General features: G+C 48.0%; 1 protein-coding gene across 1 annotated transcript in view; it reads right to left on the bottom strand.

The window, feature by feature from the left end:
- The window catches only part of LOC134749444 (dnaJ homolog subfamily C member 13), a 92,550-nt gene that overhangs the window by 32,878 nt on the left and 44,245 nt on the right, over positions 1-15,427 (bottom strand). Inside the window, exons 17-30 of the mRNA XM_063684380.1 lie at positions 13,299-13,458; positions 12,842-12,942; positions 12,095-12,269; positions 10,653-10,855; positions 9,992-10,112; positions 9,438-9,602; positions 8,854-9,005; positions 7,876-8,077; positions 7,467-7,652; positions 6,996-7,131; positions 6,442-6,632; positions 5,584-5,775; positions 5,015-5,194; positions 4,325-4,486 (exon numbers count right to left, since the gene is read on the bottom strand). Of these exons, the coding sequence (XP_063540450.1) occupies positions 4,325-4,486; positions 5,015-5,194; positions 5,584-5,775; positions 6,442-6,632; positions 6,996-7,131; positions 7,467-7,652; positions 7,876-8,077; positions 8,854-9,005; positions 9,438-9,602; positions 9,992-10,112; positions 10,653-10,855; positions 12,095-12,269; positions 12,842-12,942; positions 13,299-13,458 (2,326 nt within the window). The remainder of the gene's footprint in view (positions 1-4,324; positions 4,487-5,014; positions 5,195-5,583; positions 5,776-6,441; positions 6,633-6,995; positions 7,132-7,466; positions 7,653-7,875; positions 8,078-8,853; positions 9,006-9,437; positions 9,603-9,991; positions 10,113-10,652; positions 10,856-12,094; positions 12,270-12,841; positions 12,943-13,298; positions 13,459-15,427) is intronic.

The following is a 15,427-nucleotide window of genomic DNA, read 5'->3' as shown; positions in this document are numbered from 1 at the left end:
CTACCTCGTGCCGGTCCTCGTCCTTGAGCCGCGAGCACAGGTAGGGCGTCAGCGTGGCTCGGAGCGCCTCCCGTATCCGCTCGTCCAGCGGCCCGGGCTCCGCGTGGGGCCCGTACATGGCGGCTAGCGCTGCCACACATAGCTGCGCCAGCTGGTTCCCTCCTGTGTGACATAGTGAACCTACCTCGTGCCGGTCCTCGTCCTTGAGCCGCGAGCACAGGTAGGGCGTCAGCGTGGCTCGGAGCGCCTCCCGTATCCGCTCGTCCAGCGGCCCGGGCTCCGCGTGGGGCCCGTACATGGCGGCTAGCGCTGCCACACATAGCTGCGCCAGCTGGTTCCCTCCTGTGTGACATAGTGAACCTACCTCGTGCCGGTCCTCGTCCTTGAGCCGCGAGCACAGGTAGGGCGTCAGCGTGGCTCGGAGCGCCTCCCGTATCCGCTCGTCCAGCGGCCCGGGCTCCGCGTGGGGCCCGTACATGGCGGCTAGCGCTGCCACACATAGCTGCGCCAGCTGGTTCCCTCCTGTGTGACATAGTGAACCTACCTCGTGCCGGTCCTCGTCCTTGAGCCGCGAGCACAGGTAGGGCGTCAGCGTGGCTCGGAGCGCCTCCCGTATCCGCTCGTCCAGCGGCCCGGGCTCCGCGTGGGGCCCGTACATGGCGGCTAGCGCTGCCACACATAGCTGCGCCAGCTGGTTCCCTCCTGTGTGACATAGTGAACCTACCTCGTGCCGGTCCTCGTCCTTGAGCCGCGAGCACAGGTAGGGCGTCAGCGTGGCTCGGAGCGCCTCCCGTATCCGCTCGTCCAGCGGCCCGGGCTCCGCGTGGGGCCCGTACATGGCGGCTAGCGCTGCCACACATAGCTGCGCCAGCTGGTTCCCTCCTGTGTGACATAGTGAACCTACCTCGTGCCGGTCCTCGTCCTTGAGCCGCGAGCACAGGTAGGGCGTCAGCGTGGCTCGGAGCGCCTCCCGTATCCGCTCGTCCAGCGGCCCGGGCTCCGCGTGGGGCCCGTACATGGCGGCTAGCGCTGCCACACATAGCTGCGCCAGCTGGTTCCCTCCTGTGTGACATAGTGAACCTACCTCGTGCCGGTCCTCGTCCTTGAGCCGCGAGCACAGGTAGGGCGTCAGCGTGGCTCGGAGCGCCTCCCGTATCCGCTCGTCCAGCGGCCCGGGCTCCGCGTGGGGCCCGTACATGGCGGCTAGCGCTGCCACACATAGCTGCGCCAGCTGGTTCCCTCCTGTGTGACATAGTGAACCTACCTCGTGCCGGTCCTCGTCCTTGAGCCGCGAGCACAGGTAGGGCGTCAGCGTGGCTCGGAGCGCCTCCCGTATCCGCTCGTCCAGCGGCCCGGGCTCCGCGTGGGGCCCGTACATGGCGGCTAGCGCTGCCACACATAGCTGCGCCAGCTGGTTCCCTCCTGTGTGACATAGTGAACCTACCTCGTGCCGGTCCTCGTCCTTGAGCCGCGAGCACAGGTAGGGCGTCAGCGTGGCTCGGAGCGCCTCCCGTATCCGCTCGTCCAGCGGCCCGGGCTCCGCGTGGGGCCCGTACATGGCGGCTAGCGCTGCCACACATAGCTGCGCCAGCTGGTTCCCTCCTGTGTGACATAGTGAACCTACCTCGTGCCGGTCCTCGTCCTTGAGCCGCGAGCACAGGTAGGGCGTCAGCGTGGCTCGGAGCGCCTCCCGTATCCGCTCGTCCAGCGGCCCGGGCTCCGCGTGGGGCCCGTACATGGCGGCTAGCGCTGCCACACATAGCTGCGCCAGCTGGTTCCCTCCTGTGTGACATAGTGAACCTACCTCGTGCCGGTCCTCGTCCTTGAGCCGCGAGCACAGGTAGGGCGTCAGCGTGGCTCGGAGCGCCTCCCGTATCCGCTCGTCCAGCGGCCCGGGCTCCGCGTGGGGCCCGTACATGGCGGCTAGCGCTGCCACACATAGCTGCGCCAGCTGGTTCCCTCCTGTGTGACATAGTGAACCTACCTCGTGCCGGTCCTCGTCCTTGAGCCGCGAGCACAGGTAGGGCGTCAGCGTGGCTCGGAGCGCCTCCCGTATCCGCTCGTCCAGCGGCCCGGGCTCCGCGTGGGGCCCGTACATGGCGGCTAGCGCTGCCACACATAGCTGCGCCAGCTGGTTCCCTCCTGTGTGACATAGTGAACCTACCTCGTGCCGGTCCTCGTCCTTGAGCCGCGAGCACAGGTAGGGCGTCAGCGTGGCTCGGAGCGCCTCCCGTATCCGCTCGTCCAGCGGCCCGGGCTCCGCGTGGGGCCCGTACATGGCGGCTAGCGCTGCCACACATAGCTGCGCCAGCTGGTTCCCTCCTGTGTGACATAGTGAACCTACCTCGTGCCGGTCCTCGTCCTTGAGCCGCGAGCACAGGTAGGGCGTCAGCGTGGCTCGGAGCGCCTCCCGTATCCGCTCGTCCAGCGGCCCGGGCTCCGCGTGGGGCCCGTACATGGCGGCTAGCGCTGCCACACATAGCTGCGCCAGCTGGTTCCCTCCTGTGTGACATAGTGAACCTACCTCGTGCCGGTCCTCGTCCTTGAGCCGCGAGCACAGGTAGGGCGTCAGCGTGGCTCGGAGCGCCTCCCGTATCCGCTCGTCCAGCGGCCCGGGCTCCGCGTGGGGCCCGTACATGGCGGCTAGCGCTGCCACACATAGCTGCGCCAGCTGGTTCCCTCCTGTGTGACATAGTGAACCTACCTCGTGCCGGTCCTCGTCCTTGAGCCGCGAGCACAGGTAGGGCGTCAGCGTGGCTCGGAGCGCCTCCCGTATCCGCTCGTCCAGCGGCCCGGGCTCCGCGTGGGGCCCGTACATGGCGGCTAGCGCTGCCACACATAGCTGCGCCAGCTGGTTCCCTCCTGTGTGACATAGTGAACCTACCTCGTGCCGGTCCTCGTCCTTGAGCCGCGAGCACAGGTAGGGCGTCAGCGTGGCTCGGAGCGCCTCCCGTATCCGCTCGTCCAGCGGCCCGGGCTCCGCGTGGGGCCCGTACATGGCGGCTAGCGCTGCCACACATAGCTGCGCCAGCTGGTTCCCTCCTGTGTGACATAGTGAACCTACCTCGTGCCGGTCCTCGTCCTTGAGCCGCGAGCACAGGTAGGGCGTCAGCGTGGCTCGGAGCGCCTCCCGTATCCGCTCGTCCAGCGGCCCGGGCTCCGCGTGGGGCCCGTACATGGCGGCTAGCGCTGCCACACATAGCTGCGCCAGCTGGTTCCCTCCTGTGTGACATAGTGAACCTACCTCGTGCCGGTCCTCGTCCTTGAGCCGCGAGCACAGGTAGGGCGTCAGCGTGGCTCGGAGCGCCTCCCGTATCCGCTCGTCCAGCGGCCCGGGCTCCGCGTGGGGCCCGTACATGGCGGCTAGCGCTGCCACACATAGCTGCGCCAGCTGGTTCCCTCCTGTGTGACATAGTGAACCTACCTCGTGCCGGTCCTCGTCCTTGAGCCGCGAGCACAGGTAGGGCGTCAGCGTGGCTCGGAGCGCCTCCCGTATCCGCTCGTCCAGCGGCCCGGGCTCCGCGTGGGGCCCGTACATGGCGGCTAGCGCTGCCACACATAGCTGCGCCAGCTGGTTCCCTCCTGTGTGACATAGTGAACCTACCTCGTGCCGGTCCTCGTCCTTGAGCCGCGAGCACAGGTAGGGCGTCAGCGTGGCTCGGAGCGCCTCCCGTATCCGCTCGTCCAGCGGCCCGGGCTCCGCGTGGGGCCCGTACATGGCGGCTAGCGCTGCCACACATAGCTGCGCCAGCTGGTTCCCTCCTGTGTGACATAGTGAACCTACCTCGTGCCGGTCCTCGTCCTTGAGCCGCGAGCACAGGTAGGGCGTCAGCGTGGCTCGGAGCGCCTCCCGTATCCGCTCGTCCAGCGGCCCGGGCTCCGCGTGGGGCCCGTACATGGCGGCTAGCGCTGCCACACATAGCTGCGCCAGCTGGTTCCCTCCTGTGTGACATAGTGAACCTACCTCGTGCCGGTCCTCGTCCTTGAGCCGCGAGCACAGGTAGGGCGTCAGCGTGGCTCGGAGCGCCTCCCGTATCCGCTCGTCCAGCGGCCCGGGCTCCGCGTGGGGCCCGTACATGGCGGCTAGCGCTGCCACACATAGCTGCGCCAGCTGGTTCCCTCCTGTGTGACATAGTGAACCTACCTCGTGCCGGTCCTCGTCCTTGAGCCGCGAGCACAGGTAGGGCGTCAGCGTGGCTCGGAGCGCCTCCCGTATCCGCTCGTCCAGCGGCCCGGGCTCCGCGTGGGGCCCGTACATGGCGGCTAGCGCTGCCACACATAGCTGCGCCAGCTGGTTCCCTCCTGTGTGACATAGTGAACCTACCTCGTGCCGGTCCTCGTCCTTGAGCCGCGAGCACAGGTAGGGCGTCAGCGTGGCTCGGAGCGCCTCCCGTATCCGCTCGTCCAGCGGCCCGGGCTCCGCGTGGGGCCCGTACATGGCGGCTAGCGCTGCCACACATAGCTTCGCCAGCTGGTTCGCCACCTCCTGTGCAATACAAAAATCACAATGATCAGTCAAGACGATAAACACTACGTCATTTGGCGAGTCCAAACGCAAACCATCTCGTGAGAAAACTGTAATCGGTCTGAAAGGACGTACTTTATCCGAGGCATCTTAATGAGGGCTCCCGCGTTTTATTTCGCCGCTAGGGGCGCTAGTGTAGATTTTGGGGGGTTTCAAGCTTTTTTTATCGGGAATTTTCACTCCTTACTCATAATTGTGGTAAATCTTTCTCCATCTTTGATTAATTATGGTAAACAATAGATATAGCTCAATAAATGTTAGCGGTTAGAAAAAAGTGCCAACTAAAATATATGCAAAATTAAACAGGTCGAAAAAATGGCACATTTAGACGTTAAAATACTTCTGTGTATATTAGAACGTATTGATTTTATAAAAATAAGCATAGAAGAATTATGAGATCCGGTTTTCTGGACCTATATCTATAGTGGCGCCAACCGGTGAGCACAAAAACGGTAGCCCTCATTTAGACGTAAACGTATGATTACGAACCTGCTTGTTGGCCTGTGCGTCAGTCTCCACACCGGACTCCTTGAGGGTGTAGTCGTATTGCAGCACGTTGGGCAGCAACGCTTGCAGGGCCCCGGCGAGGGCGATCTGCTCGCGTATGGTAGGCTCCGCTGCCAGTGCCGCTACCGCTTCCGCGCCCGCGCACGCTGTGTCGCCGAGATGCTAAACACAGGGTAAGTGAGTAAAACACAAAATGATTTTCAAAAAATTTATGTAACTTTTGCATGTATCTTGAGTATATTTAGATTTAGACAAGTATATAATTTCCATTTTATTTTCCATCTACATTAATTCACTATTTTACATCCGTTAATAGTCTTAAAACTTCCAAATGAGAGTACCGTAAGGTATCATAAACTAAGCTTTGTTTCTATATCGATAAAAAATTATAGTTTAATTGGATGATTGGGCAATTACTACCCTTTCTGCACAATCCAACTATCACTTCAATACATAACCATGCAGACAGATTGGTAAGTAGACTGGGCAAACGAGCTGTCATTTTAGTGTCTAGGGCATAAAAACACCGTTTGAATCTGTGTCTGTGTTACCGGTCTTCTCAGCAGCGGCACGACGTCCCCGCTCAGTGACGGCAGCGTGGCGCATAACTCTCGGCAGGCGGGGAACTGCGCGGCGACGGCGAAGCAACGGGCGGCGTGCGCGCATACGGCGGCTGCCACGTCGCCGGGCTTCGTTGATGTGGAGAGGACGGGCACGCAGCGGGTTAAGGCTTCGTGGAGGACCTGGTGACAAAATGTTAAAGGTTAATTATTTTTTTATCCAGCTCTATTCTTAAAACATTTAATTCAAAATGCTTGGGAGGAACCAGAAGGATTTTCATCCATACTATTAATATTATAAATGCGAAAGTCTGTCTGTCTGTCTGTCTGTGTGTTACCTCTTCACGCTTAAACCGCTGAACCGATTTAGTTGAAATTTAGTATACAGATAGTTTGAGTCCCGGGAAAGGACATAGGATACGTTTTATCCCAAAACTCACCCCTCAAGGGGGTGAAAAGGGGAGTGGAAATTTGTATGGGGAATCAATAACCGCTGAACCGATTTAGATGAAACTTGGTATGGGGATAGTTTGAGCTGTGGGAAAGGATATAGAATAATTTTTATCCCCGAGATCATCCCTTAAGGGTGTAAAAAATGGGGTGGAAATGTATAGTGTGGACCAATTTCGGGGTGAAAAAAGCAGATTTGTTTACGTTAAGAATTAAGGTACCCAAATTACTAATTCCACGCAGACGAAGTCGCGGGCAAAAGCTAGTAATGTATAAATTCGATTAGAGGCTAAAATGTTCTATGAAGTTGATTATGGGCTGGTTTCAAAGATTTAAAACAATATATCGTGAGTCAGTGCACATTATTTGCTTTTTTATTCTAAATTATGACTTTCTTACCTGTAAGCCTCCCTCTCTCCTTAATTCCTCGGCATTAAGAGCGGAACACTTAACAGTGGCGTGAGCCAACTCGCACGCCGCCGGCAACAGACCAGAAGAGTCTTTTTCGGCAAACAGTTGCTCCGCTTCGGCTTCGAGACGCGCTGTTCGAAGCAGTTGAGGATAGCCGGCGTATTTGTATGGTGCCAGTACTAGGGACAAAATAACACTGTGTGATATTTGGTAAAATAAAAAATGTATATTTACAATTTGGTGCCGTGACCAGGATATTTTTTTGGTGGCAGATTAACAAGTCATTAACCCAAGCCTCATTTGATGATAAGTGATGACGCGGTCTAAAATGAAGCTCACTGGTTCAGAAATAGCCTATTCTTTTTTGCTTTGTAGACTCCTGAATCATAATTGTCGTAATACAAACGTTGGGAGCGTATTGCATTCCTTTGCTTATACCCTGAACAACTTTATTGAAAAAAAAAACAGGTGGTTTATTTTATTCAAGAAATTGAGTTACATTGGTTTTGTTTCAAAAAAGTAATAATAATATAGAAGCTTACCGTCCGAATATCGCTGGAAAAGTATAGTTTGCGTGCGCAATATGAGCACGATGTTGTTAGCGTTGGGCCCATCGCCGGTCCACACGTTGCGGCTGCATAGAAATTCATAAGCTTGGTTTACTGCCTCGAAGCGGTCCTGTAACAATTATTGTTAATAATTAAAGCCTACTATTTTCTTTCTAGTCAATACCTTGCCAGTAAAACAACAGAAAACATAATAATCAATGTAGTTGATTGCATCATCCGAACTGCCTCGAATCCTCAAATATTCAAATTTAACTGAACTTGTGGGTTAGCAACAATTTAATCGGTTAGTTTATGATGTTTGTTTATCTTAAACAAATTCGAATCAACTTTAAGTGGAGAACAGTTCCTCGTTGTTATCTATGGCTATTAAAACTAGTGATTAAGTCGAATAAAAGTTCTCTTTTTTGGACTTTTATGGTGGCTAGTTGAAATAACCAAACTCACCCGGCCCTCCGGATTTTTATCCGGATGGTACTGTTGCGCGAGCCTATAATAGGCCTTGCGTACGGCTGCTTCGTCGTGTTGTCCGGTCAAACCCAGGGCTGTGTAAGCTTCGCTCGCCGTCATAGAAGGAGGTTTCTTTTCGACTTCGCGCCGCCATGCTTCTAATACGTCTTTTAGAAGTTGAACCTGAGAAAAACAATTTATGTGAGCTAACTTTTTGTGATATTATTCCAACTACAAATTACAATACTCATATTTCGTTGACATTTTGCTGAGTCGTCAGTCAGAGGAACCGTGAGGTAACACTAATGAAATAATGTAGCATTAGACCCGTTCAAATCACTAAATATGTGTTAAAACGCGAGAGCTTAAATTGTTATTTAAACCAAAAATGTGCCTTATGACTCACCGGCTCTGGAATCGGCCAGTCAGGGAACTTGTGTGTATCACACAGATGACGCAGATAGAACATGTTGCAGAACAATTCGTGTTGTAGTTGTGGGTAGCACACAGCGGGTATAGCTAAGTATGGGTAGCGAGCGGCGATGTGTGCGTGGAGCCGGGGTGTGAACTCGCCGATGTGTGCTGATACCTTCATTATTAACATTCGTCTGTGAACAAAAAAAGCGATTTTATATTATTATTATCCAAACGCAATAGCCACGTTGTTTGTCAGATAAACTTATTAGACAGTTTTGTTTGACAGACGAAATGCATCCAAAAATTATAGCAATCAAGCTAAAATAATTATTTATATACTGTTCAAGCATAGAACCACTGGATGCCAGCCCTTTAAGCCAAATGTTGTGTATATTTTCTGTCGAAATACTCTGTAATTGTGTCATCTCTATGTTTATTGTACAAAATTGTATTTGACGTGTACCTGTATTGTACCAATAAAGATTATCTTATCTTATCTTATCTATCAAATCTCATAGAAAAAAGGGCAAGCTATGATGGCGCCATCTCTGCAAACCTTTGACAGTTGCCAACCCCATTCAACGGATGAGTCTGTACAAAATAGTAAAATAAGGCTGCCGTAATTATAATAGTAAAAAACAAGTTCTAACTTGTGCTTGATGTCTAACGATTGAAAGTGGCGCTAAATAAATAATTTTCTATATATTTTCTATTGACAGATGGAACAACCCCACTGGTACACCCTTTTTTCTTTCATTACTTATTAAGAAGTTTCTTTTCCAGAATCAGCTTGTCTTTCACTAAAAGTCAGAAATTATGGCAATCCTGGTCACGGCACCAAAGAGAAAAGGTGTTTTCATATAAATCATTCCCATTTGTCCCCGCCTCATGCATATTTCGGTTGTGTTCGTGTCAATAATAATTAGTTTTTTTTTTCTGTGACCTATAAAAATAATTTGTACTTTACCTCATTTCAGAGTTCCATATAGCTTCAGGCGTGTCCCATTCTCCAAGGAAGATCTGCGCGAACTTATCCGCGCCATGATTCTCCAGGTAACAGACCATGGCTTCGGGTAGGAGTTGACCAAGGATCGAACGCTGCATTATGTCTGATGTCGTCTACAAACAGATGACAATAGGTTATCAGCACAGGTCGAGGTGCATAAGAAAACGCCTTTTCAACCTTTTCTTTTCGTTTTTTTGAGGCAACAAGATCAGCCACCCTCCAACGCGCACGGCCCCTATACAACTAGATTCAAACTTCCCCAGCTATAATTTTGTATGGTGGCCGGGAACAATATTTGTATAATATTTCAAGACTATTGGTGACTAATGTCGTCATAGCAGGTGATATATGTAATTTCCTTTTTTTTACGTGAAATAACGAATCTCAAACCTTAGATAATATTATTGTAAATGCGGAGATCAAACAAAGCAATCAAACTTGGGATCTATGATCCCTGGTATTGCAGCACTGTAAGTATTTACTGTAACGCTGATCTTGAGTACTAGGTTTAAAGCTTGTTACTAAATGTTTCTTAGGTATGTTACCTGATCAGCTCTGAACGCCTGTTTCATATGCGTGAGTCGCAGGAACCTCGCGATGGGTAGCAGGTTCGAACCCGTGTACAATAGCATGAAGTAGAACACGCCGGTTAGGTACAGTTTGGAGATCTCAGGGTTGTCCTGCATCACTTCGTAAAGCAGGGTTGCCACCTAGAATAGAAGGGTAAATTGAAAAACACAATCTTAAGACAGTCGCAATGGACTTGTGAATAACTTGTATTTAATAGACGGTTTTACGAAATAGACCAGTCAGCATCAAACGACCTCTGAGCTAACTCTAACCACCCAAACCAAGGCGTTCCGTTCTTATCTGTTCTGTTACTTCAGTCCAAATTATGCTGCCTTGCTATAGGGATGAGGACTAGAGGGCGCTGGGGACAATTCCCTCACTTTAGGACTTAGAATCACATTATTCCAAGTGACAAAATAGTATTGTATGGTTTATCTTGGCCTATATTTGTGGCATCAAAACATGGCAATTTTGCGAGAGCCTCTAGGCCATTAGTGTATTTTTTTAATGTTTAACGACTGCCCTTTACCTTCTCAACGAGTACCGGATCGAAGGTGAGCAGTAGTTGAACAACGTGCGCCAGGCAGGCAGGTTCTGACAACATTCTCTTTACTTTTGGCAAAGGCCGTATTACAGCGTCCTCCTCGTCTCTGCAAAACAAACAAATAAAAAGTAATAGTAGCTTACGCGATTACGAAAGTACTGCATTTTATATCGTCATTCATAGATCACAAGATTGTCTTAACGGCCCAGACGTCCCAAATATTTTGAGATTTTGTTACACTTTTTAGATTTTAGAATAAAGTATAGGGACGGCTTCATCAAGGTTACAGTTAGCGGTTACAGGAATCGCGGTAAACAACGGTACGCGGCGTGAAACGGCGCGTTGGTCGACCGATTCCAAGTCGGTTTCTTGGCGCGACACGTGTTAGTTTTAACGAGCTGTTAATTTAAGGTTTTAGAAAACTGACCTGCTGGGGTAATATCCCAATTCCCAATCCCATTATCATGGGGTATCCAACACACGGTTCCTCGAGCCGCAAGCGTCTATTTGAGTTTAGGAAGTGCCAACTCTAGTTACTACGTAATTTTTCCTGAATTTTCTACTGTTCCGCTTTAAAAACACGATCTATGGGCATATTTTTGGTGTTTTCGTGTCAATGCCTTTAACTACGCTTTAGCTAACTAACCTGCTGGGGTAATACTGAGCAGCAGCGATCAACAAATCCAACACAGTAGAAGCCAAAGCACTCTCGTCCATGACTGCGGTTCCCCGGGCCGCTAGCGTCCATTTGAGTTGAGGAACGGCGCCGATACATCGCCAGCCCTCCATGCTGTGCGCCCAGCACTTCGTCTTGTTGTTGATTTCCCCGCTCTTGTATAGGTCTTTGAGCTGAGAACAAGACATGATCTTCACTACATATAGTCCATGGGCCAGCTAGCCAAATTTTGGAAAATAGTATAATTTGGGGGTACCAAATTTCCTTTTCACAGCAGTTAGATAGGCTTATTATGATGTTAAAAAACCATGATTGCCATCTCAAAATGGTAGCTAACCAAAATGGCCGCCAATCCAAGATGGCGGATATTGAGTTTTAAAAAATCAACCATAACTCAAGAAGTATTCGTCCGAATTCATTACTATTTTTTTAGTATAAAACAAAGTCGCTTCCTGCTGTCTGGATGGATGTCTGTCCTTATGTATGCTTAGGTCTTTAAAACGGATTTTGATGCGGTTTTTTTTAATGGAGTGATTCAAGAGAAAGGTTTATATGTATAATACATCAGCATTGCATCCGTGCGAAGCCGGGGCGGGTCGCTAGTAATGATAGAAAGGGAAGTGTAATGTAATAGTTAAACGATTGTCAATCGTATAACTACAAGATAAGGTCTAAAATAAATACACAACGTTGCTATAAATGACCGTGTTTACGGCATATTTGCGTAAAGGCGTTCGCTCTTGGCATCTGATAAGCTTAGTCAACCCTCGATTAAACTATCATCATTCCTGCATGAATTAATACAAACATTGTATCACAATATTTTTAACAGTAATGATTCATACACTGAGAGCACGATCTATCCCGCCAAGCGGGGCCTCAGTGCGGTTTAGCGAACGTGTTTATTTAGCAACGAGGGCTACCGCGTTTAATTTCGCCGCTTGGGGCGCTAGTGTAGATGGAGGTCTTTCAAATTGTCAAATGCATAGAAGTTTTGGGGGTTTCAAGCTTTTTTATCGGGAATTTTTACTCCTTATTCATAATTGTGGTAAATCTTTGTCCATCTTTGATTAATCATGGGAAACAATGATATAGCTCAATAAATGTTAGTGGTTTAAAAAAAGTGCCAACTAAAATATATGCAAAATTAAACAGTTCGAAAAAACGGCACATTTAGACGTTAAAATACCTTTGTGTATATTAATAGTTAGAACGTATTGAATTTATATAAATAAGCATAGAAGAATTTTGAGATCCGTTTTTCTGGACCTACATCTACAGTGGCGCCAACTGGTGACCACAAAAACGGTAGCCCTCATTGATTACATTGTTAAATCTGTCGATCCGCTCGCCACGGCAGATCGCAGTATCAGAATAAATCATCGTAAAGTTGGCAGGTAAGGTGTGCTAACCTGCTGGAAACTAATGGGTCCCTTCCTCTCAACCTTGCCCCCCTGCTCTATGTTGTAGTACCACTCTCGGTCCCCGCCTTCGGCTCGGGCTGGGCCCTCAATTACGTTGCTTTGCGCTGGTACCGTCGCCCGAGTTGTGTGTAAATGCGCTAATGTCATTAGATCTACTAATATTCTGGAAAAAAAAAACAATTGTGATTTAACAATAATTGTCTTCGATTACCGTGATAGTTACTCATGAAATAAAACTATGAAAACGGATTATATCGCGTATATTGACTTTATAATACATCCCGACGTTTCGAACCCTTTACAGCGTTCTTGGTCAACGGGAGTCACCCGTTGGAACGTCGGGATGTATTATAAATTCAATATACGCGATATAATCCATTTTCATAGTTTTATTTAGTGATTTAACAATGTTAACTTGATCACTTACTAACAAAAAAAGAATTAATTGTAGACGAGGTTTATTATAGTCTAAGGAAATATCGTGTTCAAAGTTTCACAGCCGAACTAGATACTACTATACGGCGCCACGTTTTAAGTAACTGGAATGTTAAACGTCAAACTTTGACAACAAGAAATACAGCATAATGTACGAGGTACTACATAATGCATATTCTACTACTTATTAATAGTGTCAATGTATAGTTTATGTTTCCGATTCAGGCCACAGGTTGGCAGCACCCTCCAACGCGCACTGTCCCTATAGGACAGTGGCCAGTAGGAAGTAACGAGTCTTACCTTACACCATTCCATTCTAAAATCTCACTAACATTTCTTCTATGTAAAATCAGTTTTGATAAAAATTGAACCAGTCTGTCTCTTTCCATTTTATCACATGTCTGTAAAAAAACATGAATTTTAAAACAAATAATAATTTTCTGAGCATTTATTGTCTAAGGAACCTCATCACGTAAGAAAAAGAATTATAAAAGAATATAAGAGAAGGCAAAAAGTGATTTATGAGAACGATTCACTAGTATTTAGGCAATTTACAACGTTTGCGGGCAAAATGCACCATTTTCATTAGCTATTAAGGTAAATTTTCAATTTAAGTTTAAATTCTCTTTATTATAAATTCTCCTAATTAAATAAGCGGCTGACAATAAGAACCCTTTTCACAAAATAAATAAAATGTAATATTTCGGCAAACACATTTACTTTATTACCAAACCAAAATATTCGTAAATTTGCTCACCCTATCCAACATCTGTACTATATATTTGGTGTCAGCGAAGGGACCGATGTCTTCAAAATACCGGCCGTAGACTATACTCATTGCTTGGAGGCACATGCATTTCATCTCGACCTTCGGCGTTGATAGGAACCGGTGGTATAGGTCGTTAAAGAACTCGTAACTGAAATAAGAGTTGAATATTATACGCTGTATAAAGCTATTTTTTAGCTTTTATTAATTACCACCATAAGTTCATAGCCATAGTGAACCATATTGGTCCCAAAATTAGGTAGATTTTTGTTTAATTATTTTTGTATAATTAGTGTTTTGGTTGTCACCTGACGAAATAATTATGAGATATAAATAAACTTAGATATAAACATTGGGAGCGCCGAAGAATAAGTGACCCTAAACACGAGCGCTTCTTCAACGCGCGTTAAAAAGGCGCTTGAATCTGCCCGCACGCTAAATTCGATTTAAAGACCAAGGCTTAAAGTTGAAAATCCAACAACGCTTGATAAAAAGCGCTACCGCCATCGTGTGAATTCAGGGCCTGGCCACATGTACGCGGTGCGACGTCGCCGACGCAACGCGGCGCGTTTTGCGGTGCCGCCGCCGCAACGCAGAAATCTGCGGCGCCGCTCGCCGCAACGCAAAATCTGGCGTTGCGTCGTGCGACGCCGCGCGCGGTACCGCAAAACGGTGCGCGGCGTCGCCCGCCGCAACGCAAAATTTTGCGGTGCGTCGTGCGTCGCCGCGCGCGGTGTCGCCCGCCGCAACGCAAAAATTTGGCGGTGCGACTTGCGGTGCCGCGTCCGTCGTCGCGGCACCGCATGCGGCGCCGCGCTGCATAAGTAGTAAAGAATTCGAATACCAGTGTTTGGCTGTTTTTAAGAAGGCGCAGAAATAAGAAGCAATTGAAGAGAAAATTTTGGGTAAACCCATGTCTTCATGTCATAAATGATGATGGATATCATTTCAAAAGAAAATACGAGGCATTGAAGATGACTGAAAATAAATTTCATAACAATTTTCGAATGTCTGTGTCGTGTTTTGAAGAACTTTTAAGCAAAATATCGCCTCTAATAAAGAAGAAACACATATTTAGAAGACCCGTTGGGCCTCTGGAGATGTTGGGAATAACAATAAGGTAAGAAATCTAAGGTCTATTTTCTGTCTCTTTTAAGGCCTGAAGTATATCGGACTCAAATTGGTCGGTCGTTTTCCTTTTCCGAGAACAAGGCTGGTACCGAGATCTGCTTGTAGTTTCATTTGTCTGGCCATCTTCGTCACTTTCTTGGTCCTCGACTATGCTCGAGTCAGTTAAATTTGCAGCATTTAAAAAAAAAACATTAGTTGCTTTTAGAAATGGTATTTTTTTACTCTCGTCACACCAGCGCCCGATTTATTTAAGCTTTCAAGCCTTTTTGAGTATCTTGTAAAATTATCTTTGAGGTTTTTCCACTTTTTTATCACCTCGTTTCCTAAAAAATAAAGTTCATTTAAAACATTTTACATTGTAAAAAAAAAAAACATCTCTTATTCAGATTATTAGTGACTGTTTGCAAATTTTCGACCTTTGCATTAAATTACACATGTAGAGATAGACCAAGAAAAGTCTGCAACGATTTTGATAGCACACGCAGTGCGAGTGTTATTTTAAACGTCAAACTTCTATGAAAATATGTCGTATAAATAACACTTGCACTGCGTAGGTATGCTATCAAAATCGTTACAGACTTTTCTTGATCTAACTCTACTTATAATATGTAATAGGAAATTTTATTAGTCAAACTGGAAATTGTTGCATACAACGTTCATTAACTTTGTTTTTGTTTCTTGAGTGACTCAAACCATCTCAACGGTATCTGTCACTCAAATGGCATTTTAATATTTACATTAATACGTGACCGCAAAATGTCTGATAAAGTTTTATATTAATTGTCCGACTATTTGTTTCCTACTTATGTCATTTAAACTTTAATACACATTTGGGTATCTATTAAAACCAACCATATAATTAATAACAAACTTACAATAAAATAATATACATATATAAATTTACTGCATGGTTGTTGTCACTTTGTATGGCTGCGTAACTATTAACTTGTATATGCAATAATATGCATACATATATATATATATAACCT

This window comes from Cydia strobilella, chromosome 18 (genome assembly GCF_947568885.1).
Source record: "Cydia strobilella chromosome 18, ilCydStro3.1, whole genome shotgun sequence".
Classification (NCBI taxonomy): Eukaryota; Metazoa; Arthropoda; class Insecta; order Lepidoptera; family Tortricidae; genus Cydia; species Cydia strobilella.
This window is presented reverse-complemented; position numbering and strand designations above follow the sequence as displayed.